The sequence below is a fragment of the Tachyglossus aculeatus genome, chromosome 6, assembly GCF_015852505.1.
Source record: "Tachyglossus aculeatus isolate mTacAcu1 chromosome 6, mTacAcu1.pri, whole genome shotgun sequence".
Taxonomy (NCBI): Eukaryota; Metazoa; Chordata; class Mammalia; order Monotremata; family Tachyglossidae; genus Tachyglossus; species Tachyglossus aculeatus.
Genome location: NC_052071.1, coordinates 49108939 through 49121607, shown reverse-complemented (window position 1 = coordinate 49121607; position 12669 = coordinate 49108939). Strand labels below are relative to the sequence as shown.

Genomic DNA, 12669 nt, shown 5'->3' with positions numbered 1-12669 from the left:
CCGGCCCTGGGATCTACCCACTAGGCCACACTGCTTCTCCGTAGTTCGGACAGAACTTTTAGGTGGGAGATGAGCCAGCCGCCAGCCAGCCAACGCCTTTACACTCATCATCTGGCACCCCCAGTTCTCAGCAGGCTAAGTACATAGCCTCTTATTCTTTTCCTCTACCTGGACCAGGCCTAGCCCAGGTCCTGGCCCAGGCCCTGGGGAGTTCATTCATTCATTCAATCGAATTTACTGAGCGCTTACTGTGTGCGGAGCACTGTACTAAGCGCTTGGGAAGCACAAGCTGGAGTTGTGAGAAGCTGGGCTTCTCCCTGGAGGGCCGGGAAGGGTGAGTCAGAAAGTACAGCACCTCCAGGACCCCGGCATTTCCTCTGACATTGACCCTCAAAACGGTTCCGTTTGTGAGCTGCAGGACTGGGGAGAAGAGTGGCCAAGGCAAGAATCTGGCTCTTACCGGAGCCCTTTCGGTCGCTCCTGGGGGCTCTTCCGGCCAGCTCGGGGGTCTCCCATCTGGGACTGCTGCAGGAGACACTGTCCCACTGTCTCCCTTTTACTGGCTAAAAAAAAAAAAATCAATTCAGAGGAAAGGGAAAATCATTTATAAAAGATGTGCGCACACACATAGGCTGATAACCTAGATGGTCCTACACCACTGTTCCTCCCTCCATTTTTCAGAGCGTGGTGGAGGCTGGCTCGGGGGCCCAGGGACCCCAATGGTCCCAAAACAGCACTTCCACCCTGACACCAGCCCCTTTCAGGAGATGCTCCGAAAGGTGAAGGTGAGCAGGCCTTCACCTCGTTCCAGCGGGCAGAGCTGCGAGGCTTCCAGCCACTCCCACCCCAAGTCCAGAGGGCTTAAACTCGAGGCTGGGACTCCGAGGTTGATTCCGCAGACACCCCCCTATCATCTACCCCCATCACCTCCTACCTGGAGACTTCCGACGCAGGGACATTCGCACTAGGTCACTCCCCACATGGTCAGCAAAGCGGTTCACCTTCTGGTCATAAAACCAGTCTCCAGTCGTCTTCTTCAGCTCTCTGAGTGGGTAAGAAGGGTCACAGGGAGGTCTGGGGTTTCTCTTCTCAAAGTCGACCAACAAAAGGCAACCTGGTCTAGGACTTTTCAAAACTGCTGCCTAGATAGTAGGCTTCGTGAGGACAGACAGCAGGTCCGTAACTCCCTGGAACTCTTCCAAGCACTTTAGTGATAATAATAATGGTATTTGTTTAGTGCTTACTATGTACCAGGCACTGTACTAAGTGCTGAATGCTCTGCCCACAGAAGGTGCTAAGTAAGCAGCGTGGCTACTGAGGACAGCAAGAACCTGGAAGTCAGAGGACTAAGGTTCTAATCCCAGGACCATTCATTCATTCATTCAATCATATTGAATTGAGTGCGTATTGGGCGCACACAGTAAGCGCTCAATAAATATGATTGATTGATTGATTGATTGATTGCAGAGCACTGTACTAAGCCCTTGGGAAGTACAAGTCGGCAACATATGGAGACGGTCCCTACCCAACAACGGGCTCACAGTCTAGAAGGGGGAGACAGACAACAAAACAAAACGTATTAACAGAATAAAATAAGTAGAATAAATATGGTCTGCTGTGTGACCCTAGGCAAGTCACTTAACTTGCCTCAGTTCCTGGCTTAGTGGAAAGAGCATGGGCTTGGGAGTCAGAGGACGTGGGTTCTAATCCCAGCTCCACCAACTGTCTGCTGTGTGATCCTGGGCAAGCCACTTAACCTCTCTGTGCCTCAGTTACCTCATCTGGAAAATAGGGATTAAGACTGTGAGCCCCAAATGGGACAACCCGGTTACGCTGTATCTTCCCCGGTGTTTAGAACAGTGCTTGGCACATAGTAAGCACTTAACAAATACCAACATTATTATTATTATTATTATTATTATGTGGGATGTAGATTGCGTTCAAACTGATTATCTCGTACCTACCCCAGCGCTTAGTACAGTGTCTAACACACAGTAAGCGCCGCCCTGTCAACTGGTGGAGGCTGCGAATGTCTGCAGGGAGGAAGAGGATTCATTCTTTCATTCAATCGTATTCATCGAGCGCTTACTGTGTGCAGAGCACTGTACTAAGCACTTGGAAGGTACAATTCGGCAACAGGTAGAGACAATCTCCACCCAACAACGGGCTTTGAAAGGCAGCGTGGTCTAGGGGAAAGACCTCAGGTTACTTAACTTCTCTGTTCCTCAGTTTCCCCATCTGTAAAAGGGGGGATGAGATACCTATTCTCCCAAGCTTCCCTTAGACCACGAGACCCCAGGGATTTTCTGATCTACCTGGAATCTGCACCAACACTTAGCACAGTGTCTGGTGCATTGTAAGCGCTTAAGCACCGCGATTACGAGTACGCTCACTCCGCTGATTTTAATAATAATAATAATAATAATGGCATTTATTAAGCGCTTACTATGTGCCAAGCACTGTTCTAAGCGCTGGGGAGGCTACAAGGTGATCAGGTTGTACCACGGGGGGGCTCACAGTCTTCATCCCCATTTTCCAGACGGGGTAACTGAGGCCCAGAGAAGTGAAGCGACTTGACCAAAGTCACCCAGCTGACAATTGGCAGAGCCGGGATTTGAAATCGGACTCCAAAGCCCGGGCTCTTTCCACTGAGCCACGCTGCTTCTCTGTGGATTCTCCATCCACACGGTCAAGGTTGTTTCGAATCACCCCGCGCCCGCCAACTGGGTCCCCGTGGGACCACCTGGGCATGCGGGCCTCCCCCGGCTAGGGGTCCCAGCCCCCACCCGCGGCTACTCACGCCTCCTTAGCGCACACCCTGCACCGCCAGGCCCCATCAGGGCCGCCCGCCGCCCGGCAGTCTCGGCACACCAGGTGGTTGCAGCCCCGGCACGTGCTGGTCTTGGCGGCGACTCTCCCCAGGCTCTGCAGGCAGCGGGCACACGTCCGCTCGCTGTACCGCTGGCTACTGCGCTTCGCCCCCTTCCTCCGGATCTCCAGCAGCTCGTTCTTCAGCCGCCTGCTCGACGGACGCAGAGAGGCACCCCGCTGCAGTCAGGGGCGGGGGGCGGGGAGAGCCGCGGGCAGGGCAGGGCAGTGGGTTGGGCGGGAGAGTGGTCCAAGGGGCAGGGGGACAAAGGAGGGAGGGTCGAAGTGGGGGCGGGGGGTCCCTAGGGGTGCAGACATCAGGTATGGCTTATTCCGGCCCCCTCCGGCCTCCCGTCAGGAGGGGCCCCGGACGCCCACCCCAGCCTCTCGCGCCTCCGGTACCTGATCCTCCTCTCCTCAGCTTTCCGGAGCTCATCATCGCGCTGCAGGACCCGCAGGATCAAATCCCGCTCCGCCTCCGACAGGAAGGACAGGTCGACGGCCTCGGACATGGTGCGCTCCCTCGGGTCCCGGGCTCCCGCTTCCCGACGTCCTGGGGGAGCAGGTCCAGAGCCCAGTGTGTAGCAAAGCCACAGACGCTAGACCTTTCCAGGCACCCACACTGGGCCCCTTCCAGGCAGACAGTTCACCGCCGACGGGGACGAGTGATTTCCCGATCACGGGGGCATCGCCGTGATAATAATAATAGTAATGATTGCAATAATAATGGTGTCACTGACACCCAGTTTTCAGTCAGGTCTGTATAAAGAGCCCCACTCCAGTCAATACTTCCCTCTGCTGCACAGATCATTTTTCTACAAGAATGTTCAGGCCATATTTCCCCACTCCATCCACCTCCACATCAAACAGAAACTCCTCACCATCAGCTTGAAAGCACTCCATCACCTTGTCCATTCTTACCTCACCTCACTACTCTCCTACTACAACCCAGACCCATCACTTCGCTCCTAATGCCAACCTTCTACTGTACCTTAATCTCGTCTATCTCGCCGCTGACCTCTCACTCACGAACTGCCTCTGGCCTGGAACCCCCTCCCTCTTCCTATCCGACAATTACTCTCCCCGGCTTCACAAAGCCTTATTGAAGGCCCATCTCCTCCAAGAGGCCTTCCCTGATTAAGTCTTCCTGTCCTCTTCTCCCAGTCCCTTCTGTCCCCTTGACTTGCTCCCTCCCTTTATTCATCCCCCTCCCCACCCCACAGCACTTCTGTACATAGCTGTAATTTTATTTATTTATATTAATGTCTTCCCCCCCACAAAGACGGTAAGCTCATTGTGGGCAGGGACTGTGCCTGTTTATTGTTATATTGTACTCTCCCAATCGCTTAGTACACTGCTGTGCATACAGTAAGCGCTCAATAAATATCAGACTAAGACTCTTGTCCCCCCACTGCCCCATGCCCACCCCTGGCTCCAGACACACCATGCCCTCAGCCCACAGGCAACACCTGATGTACCAACTCTTCACAGTCACTGATTTTTCCACTTACACTTGGTATTTTTATCTAGTCTCCCAGACTTTTATCTACCATATAACCTCTGGACTGTAAGCTCATTGTAAGCAGGGAACACATCCGCCAACGCTGCTGTCTTGTCCTCTCCCAAGCGTGTAGCGCAGTGCTCTGCATACAGTAAGCACTCAATAAACACCACTGGTGATGACGATGATTCCTCAGCTGATGCTATCTTGACGTCAGACAGTCGATAGTTCACTCTTCTGCACAGATAATTTTTCTACAGGAATGCTCAGGCTATGTTTTCCCAGTCCTCAAGAACTTCCACCTCCACATCAAAAAAAAACAATAAGACAATAAGATCCGAAGCCCACTGTTGGGTAGGGACTGTCTCTATATGTTGCCAACTTGGACTTCCCAAGCGCTTAGTACACTGCTCTTCACAGAATAAGCGCTCAATAAATATGATTGATTGATTGATTGAGGGCGGGAAGTCGACTGCATCCCCTGCTTCCACGGGTCCAAGCACCCGACGGGCGTTTTCTAATCCTCTTTAAGTGTTTTCCCTTCCTCCACACTTGTCTCCGGGGGGAAGCGCAGGCATCCCGCCAGGTCTAACACACACAGTGGCGTTCCTACAAGCTCCTCAGACCATCCCTGTATATATGTTTGTACGGATTTATTACTCTATTTATTTTATTTGTACATATTTATTCTATTTATTTTATTTTGTTACTATGTTTTGTTTTGTTGTCTGTCTCCCCCTTCTAGACTGTGAGCCCGCTGTTGGGTAGGGACCGTCTCTATACGTTGCCAACTTGTACTTCCCGAGTGCTTAGTACAGTGCTCTCCATACAGTAAGCGCTCAATAAATATGATCGAGTGAATGAATGAATGAATCCCATTGACGGATGGATGACAAGTTTGTCGTGGGCAGGAAGCATGTCTACCAACTCTGATGCACTGGACTCTCCCAAGCGTTTAGTACAGTGCTCTTCACACAGAGAGCGCTTAATAAACACAACTGATGATGACGATGATCCCTCAGCTGATGTCCCATCAGACCGTAAAATCCGAGGGTGGACTGTCGACCGCCTCTCCTACTTCCAGGGGTCCAAGCATCGGACAGGCATTTTCTTATCCTCTTTCCGTGTTTTCCCTTCCTTATAATCCCACCAGGTCTAACACATACGTGCTGCTCCTAGGAACCCTTCAGACCATTCATTCAATCGTATTTATTGAGCGCTTACTGTGTGCACTGCACTGTACAAAGCGCTTGGAAAGTACAAATAGTGATATGGGCTAAGTGCTTACTATGTGCCAAGCACTGTTCAATGCGCTGGGGTAGATACAAGGTAATCAGGTTGTCCCACGTGGGGCTCACAGGCTTCAGCCCCATTTTACAGATGCGGTAAATACTGAGGCCCAGAGAAGTCAAGTGACTTACCCAAAGTCACACAGCTGACAAGTGGCAGAGGAGGGATTAGAACCCACTACCTCTGAGCCCCAAGCCCGGGCTCTTTCCACTAAGCCATGCTGCTTCACTGATTGACCACAGTGCTCGTTATGGGAGGGGAGGAGGGGGGATGTTTCTTCCAACTCTTAGTGCTTAGTACAGTGCTCTTCACACAATAAGCACTCAATAAACATGATAATAATAATAATTATGGTATTTGTTAAACGCTTACTATGTGCCAACCACCGTTTTAGACACTGGGGTAGACACAAGGTAATCAGGTTGTCCCACATGGGGCTCACAGTCTTAATCCCCATTTTACAGACGAGGTAACTGAGGCACAGAGAAGTAAGATGACTTGCCCAAAGTCACCCAGCAGACAAGGGGAGGAGCCGGGATTAGAACCCATGTCCTCTAACTTCCACACCCATGCTCTTGGCACTAAGCCACGCTGCTTCCCAATTCCTGATTGAATTTGTTGCTTGGATCCTCTAGACTGTAAGTTCATTGTGGCCAGGGAACGTGTCTACCAACTCTGTTGTACTGTTCTCTCCCAAATGCTTAATACAGTGCTCTGCACACAGTAAGTGCTCAATAAATACTATTGATTGATTGATTTCAGACACATCTACATGACTCATGTACTTGGTAAAGAGCTGCTGGCAGGGTCTGGGCACCTTGTCCTTCATTCTACAATCCCTGGTTACATGGAGCCACCCCAGGAAGTGCCTGGGGAAGATGGGCAATAATAATAATAATAATAATAATAATGATGATGATGGCATTTATTAAGCACTTACTATGTGCAAAGCACTGTTCTAAGCGCTGCGGAGGTTACAAGGTGATCAGGTTGTCCCACGTGGGGCTCAACAGTATTAATCCCCATTTTACAGATGAGGTAACTGAGGCACGGAGAAGTGAAGTGACTTGCCCAAAGTCACACAGCTGACAACTGGCAGAGCTGGGATTTGAACCCGTGACCTCTGACTCCAAAGCCCGGGCTCTTTCCACTGAGCCACACAAGAACTGAGTCAGTTCTCAACCCAACTGCCCCCCGCGACCCACAGCACTTATGCCGGGAGTGAGGTGAAGCAGCGTGGCTCAGTGGAAAGAGCCCGGGCTTTGGAGTCAGAGGACATGGGTTCGAATCCCGGCTCTGCCACTTGTCAGCTGTGTGACTTTGGGCAAGTCGCTTCACTTCTCTGCGCCTCAGTTACCTCATCTGGAAAATGGGGATTAAGTCTGTGAGCCCCCCGTGGGACAACCTGATCGTCTTGTAACCTCCCCAGCGCTTAGAACAGCGCTTTGCACATAGTAAGTGCTTAATAAATGCTATCATTATTATGATGTCCTTATCTGTAACTTATTTATTTGTACTGATGACTGTCTCCCCCATTCTAGACCGTGAGCTTGTTGCGGGCAGTGAATGTTGCACTGTCCTCTCCCAAGCACTTAGTACAGTGCTCTACAGACAGTAAGGGCTCAATAAATACGACGGAGTGAACGAATGAATGAAATGGAATTTGTAGCTACGTGTCCGTCTCACTCCCGGTAATACGGGACACTCAGGAGGAAGGGGCCCGCTTTCCTTGGCTATTTCCCACAAGCAGCTGCTCAGTTCCCAGGTTTCACAGCGGGTTTTCTCCAGGCTCCGGATTAGCCTGCCAAGTGTTCGGTAGGAAGCAAGACCTCTAGCCCACCCGCTTCCTGCCATTAAGAAACTCCGGTTTGGGGATCTGGTCAACACTTGGAATTCCAGGCCGCCCAAGCTTCCAACTGGATCCGAGTTTCCATTATTCATTTAATCGGTTTACCGAGCGCCCTGCGCAAAGCACTGTATTAAGTGCTTGAGAATCGCAAGGGAAAGGTGCATAATAACACGAGATGGGAAAGGAGAGGGAGAGGAAGGACACAAGATTTCGGCTGATTCTTGAGGCCTTGGGGATGAACTGGCCAAGCTAGGCCTTAGAGTCCCTGTGGTCCCCTCAGTGAGAGATTGCCCACTCCCTCCAAAAGCAGAGTGGTCTAACAGAGAGTCGGGAACCTGGATTCTAATCCCAGCCCTTCCATTTCAGTGCTCAGACCAGCGCTCGGCACATAGTAAGCGCTTAACAAATACGATAATTATTATTTCAATCAAGAAGCCTTCCCTAAGTCCTCCTCTCACTCCCTTTTGTGCTGCTCTTACTTGCTCCTTCATTCATGCTCCCTCCCATCCCCACAGCACATTATGTATTTATCTATATTTATTTATATTAATGGCTGTCTCCCCCTCTAGACTGTGAGCTCACTGTGGGCAGGAATGGGTCTGTTTGTTGTTATACGGTACTCTCACAAGAGCTCAGAACAGTGCTTTGCACACAATAAGCGCTTAATAAATGCCGAGAAGCAGCGTGGCTCAGTGGAAAGAGCCCGGGCTTTGGAGTCAGAGGTCATGGGTTCAAATCCCGCCTCCTCCGCTTGTCAGCTGTGTGACTTTGGGCAAGTCACTTAACTTCTCTGGGCCTCAGTGCCCTCATCTGTAAAATGGGGATTAAGACTGTGAGCCCCCAATGGGACAACCTGATCACCCTGTAACCTCCCCAGCGCTTAGAACAGTGCTTTGCACATAGTAAGTGCTTAATAAATGCCATTATTATTATTATTATTATTATTATTATTCCCTGCATTCGATTTAGCTTGACAAAGAGGGAAGGGGCAATTGTGGTGCTTCAGTCCTCATCGATGGGATAACAACAACAATGGTATTTGTTAAGCGCTTACTATGTGCCAAGCACTGTCCTAAGCGCTGGGGCAGATACAAGGTAATCAGGTAATCCACGTGGGGCTCACAGTCCCCTTTTAAAAGATGAGGGAACTGAGGCACAGAGAGGCTAAGTGACTTGGCCAAAGTCACACAGCTGATAAGTGGCGGAGCCAGGATTAGAACCCATGACCTCTGACTCTCAAGCCCGGGCTCTTTCCACTGAGCCACGCTGCTCCTCCATCCCCCTCCGAGGAGCAGATACTCCAAGGATCCGTTTGCCCCTTTTAGAGACGGACCAAGCGGGAGCCGGGCGGGCCGTGGACGCTTCCGCTGCTCCCTCCGGGCTGGAAAACCAGCTGCCCAGAATGGGTCTGGCACGCTTGGCTTGGCCTGGAGGGAGATTCATTCATTCAATCGTATTTATTGAGCGCTTACTGGGTGCAGAGCACTGTACTAAGCGCTTAGGAAGTCCAAGTCGGCAACACACAGAGACGGTCCCTACCCAACGGTGGGCTGGCACCTGAGGGGAAAGGGGTGGAGAATGGGAAGGACAGTACTGGTTCCCAAACCAATCGATCAGTGGTATTTATTGAGCGCTTACTGCATCCATCAGCCCCCTCGGGTCCCTGGGGATCTCCAGCGGCACTGTTCGTGGGAGAAAAGTTGCCCATAGAGGGTCAATTACTTCTCAAGCAGTCACGGCGTACAGCAAGTGGCCACAACCACCTCATTCGACGTCTGCGAACAGCAGAAAGCGGATGATCCCGGCCAGCCTCAACACGGACAATTTAAAAGAGAAGCAGCGTGGCTCAGCGGAAAGAGCCCGGGCTTTGAAGTCAGAGGTCATGGGTTCAAATCCCGGCTCTGCCAATTGTCAGCTGTGTGACTTTGGGCAAGTCACTTCACTTCTCTGTGCCTCAGTTACCTCATCTGTAAAATGGGGATGAAGACTGTGAGCCCCCTGAGGGACAACCTGATCGCCTTGTAACTTCCCCGGCGCTTAGAACAGTGCTTTGCACATAGTAAGCACTTAATAAATGCCATCAAAAAAAAAAAACACAGTTTGATCAGCAAAGCGCTTGCCTGCTTGAGGTGATCGGGTGAAATGGAGAGTCTGGCTAGCAATGCTACGGTATTTATTGAACAATGAAGCCTTATTGAAGGCCCATCTCCTCCAAGAGGCCTTCCCAGACTAAGCCCCACTTTTCCTCATTTCCCATTCCCTCTGCATCGTGGCCCTGACTTGTTCACCTCTCCCCTCCCAGCCCCACGGCACTGAAGTATCGATCTGTCGTTTTATTTATTTGTATTCATGTCTGTCTCCTCCCCTCTAGACTGTGAGCTCGTTGTGGGCAGGGACTGTCTCTCTTCATTGCTGCATTGTTCTTTCCCAAGCGCTTAGCACAGTGCTCTGCACACAGTAAGCGCTTAATACGATCGATTGAATAAATGAATATTGAGTCTTGGGGACTGTAAGCTCACTGTGGCCAGGGAATGTATCTGCCACATCTGTTGTACCGTACCCTCCCGCAAGTGCTTTGTACAGTGCTCTGCACACAGTAAGCACTCAATAAATACCACGGATGATGACGATGACCTATTGGGCGTCTCACACTCTATTAATTGTTCGGAAAAGTACCTTTCGCCTAGTCAGCTTTCTACATCCCCCAGCCCCACCCATTTGCACCTTGAAGTCTCCTCCACAAGTAAGCTGGGTTCCTAGTGCAAGGAGCCCGGGCTTGGGAGTCAGAGGTCGTGGGTTCTAATCCTGACTTCGCCACTTGTCTGCTGTGTGACCTTGGGCAAGCCACATCGCTTCTCTGTGCCTCAGTTACCCCATATCTGCAAAATGGGGATTAAGACCGTGAGCCCCAGGTGGGACAACCCTGATGACCTGTATCCACTCTGGTGCATAGCAATCAATCAATCGTATTTATTGAGCGCTTACTGTGTGCAGAGCACTGGACTAAGCGCTTGGGAAGTCCGAGTTGGCAACATATAGAGATGGTCCCTACCCAACAGTGGGCTCACAAAGTAAGCGCTTAACAACTACCACGAGAAGCAGCGTGGCTCAATGGAAAGAGCGCGGGCTTTGGAGTCAAAGGTCGTGGGTGCAAATCCCAGCTCCGCCAACTGTCAGCTGTGTGGCTTTGGGCAAGTCACTTCACTTCTCTGGGCCTCAGTTCCCTCATCTGTAAAATGGGGATGAAGACCCCATGGGACAACCGGATCACTTTGTAACCTCCCCAGCGCTTTGCACATAGTAAGCACTTAATAAATACCATCGTTATTATTATTACTATAATAACAAAAGAGCTGTGGAAGTTTTAAAGGATGGCACGGTTCTTACCAAGACTTGAAAGCCTCTGTCGTGAGCTCCTGTGACAGGGCCCACCTCCCCCTACCCCTCGGCCCCAGGGGCCCAGCTCTGACCCTAGGGTCCCTAGACAGCGTGAGAGTGTCCAGGGAGTGGGGGGGTCACTGCAGGGCCCCTCTGTGCTTTATCTTACCGCGGGGGGCCGAGGAGTGGCTGCTGGGGCCAGGCTGGGCCCCGAGAGGTCCAAGAGGGGATGCGATCACACGGCGACCTTCTTTGGGGGCTACCTGGGGTGGGGGTGGGGAGTTGGGGGACCCCAAGATCGGGGATGGAGCTGCAGCTCCGGGGGCCGGCCTCGCCTCGCCTCTCCCCTCCACCCACCCTACTGCTCCCTCGGCCCAGGCCCCGGCCCTGCCGCCACTCTCCCTCTGGAGATGGGGTGGGGGGCTAGGATGGGGTGGGGCAGTTAGGGTGGGACGGGGATTAGGATGGGATAGGGAATTAGGATGGGGTGGGGTGGGGGGTTAGGGTGGGGTGAGGGGGTTAGGGTGGAATGGGGGTTAGGATAGGGTGGAGGATTAGGATGGGGCGGGGGGTGGTGGTTAAGATGGGATAGGGGAGTTAGGGTGGGGTAAAAGGATTAGGATGGGGTAAAGGGGTTAGGATAGGGTGGGGGATTAGGATGGGCTGGGGGGTTAGGACAGGGTGGAGAGTTAGGATGGGGTGGGGGGTTAGGATAGGGTGGGGTGGGGGGGCTGGATGGGATAGGGGAGTTAGGCTGGGGTAAAGGGGTTAGGCTGGGATAGGGGGGTTAGGATGGGGTAAGGGGGTTGGGATGGGGTTAGGATAGGGTAGGGGGTTAGGATGGGGTGGGGGGGGTTAGGATGGGGTGGGGGGCTGGATGGGATAGGGGAGTTAGGATGGGGTGAGGGAGTTGGAATGGGGGTTGGAATAGGGGTTAAAATAGGGTGGAGGATTAAGATGGGGCGGGGGACTAGGATGGGGCGGGGGACTAGGATGGGGCGGGGCACTAGGGTGGGGCGGGGGGTTAGGATGGGGTAAGGGGGTTGGAATGGGGGTTGGAATGGGGGTTAGGGTAGGGTGGGGGATTAAGATGGGGTGGGGGGTTAGGCTGGGGGCGGGGGACTAGGATGGGGCGGGGGGTTAGGATGGGACGGGGGTTAGGATGGGGCGGAGGCAGACGGAGCTCCGGGAAAAGGCAGGGGGGAGAAAGGGGGCGGAAAGGGCGGCCGGGGGGGGGCGGGGGGAGCCAAAGGGAGGGCGCCGGGGAAATGGGGGGCCGGGACGGGACAGGGGAGAGGAGGGGAGAGGAGAGAGGAGAGGACAGAGGAGAGGGGCCCCGGAGGGGCCGGGACACCCCGGCAGCCACTCACCTGGACGGACGATGGGCCGCCGGGCCGGGAGGAGCCGGGAGCCGAGAGGAACCGGGCCGGGAGCCGGAAAAGGCAGAAAGTTTTTCCCAGGAGCGGGGAGGGGCCGGAGGGAGGGAGGGACGGACGGACGGAGGGAGGGAGGGACTGGAGGGAGGGACAGGGGAAGAGGGGGAGGGGGGGGCGCCTTAAAGGCCCCCCGCCACCGGCCCCGGCCTCCCCCCCCCGACCCCACAAAAACCCGCCCGCCCTCCTTCCCTCCTTCCCTCCTTCCCTCCTCCTTCCCTCCTTCCCTCCTTCTTCCCTCCTTCCCTCCTTCCCTCCTTCCCTCCTTCCCCTCCCCGCAGCGCTTCCATAGATTCATTCATTCATCCAACCGTCTGTACTGAGCGCTTACTGTGTGCAGGGCACTGGAC

The 12669-nt window shown here is 53.1% G+C and overlaps 1 protein-coding gene across 1 annotated transcript in view; it reads right to left on the bottom strand.

The window, feature by feature from the left end:
- The window catches only part of SYTL4 (synaptotagmin like 4), a 31304-nt gene extending 18993 nt beyond the window's left edge, over positions 1-12311 (bottom strand). The window contains exons 1-5 of the mRNA XM_038748237.1: positions 12257-12311; positions 3271-3421; positions 2801-3019; positions 935-1044; positions 461-563 (exon numbers count right to left, since the gene is read on the bottom strand). Of these exons, the coding sequence (XP_038604165.1) occupies positions 461-563; positions 935-1044; positions 2801-3019; positions 3271-3380 (542 nt within the window). The 5' untranslated portion in view covers positions 3381-3421; positions 12257-12311. The remainder of the gene's footprint in view (positions 1-460; positions 564-934; positions 1045-2800; positions 3020-3270; positions 3422-12256) is intronic.
- Between the last annotated feature and the right edge of the window lie 358 nt (positions 12312-12669).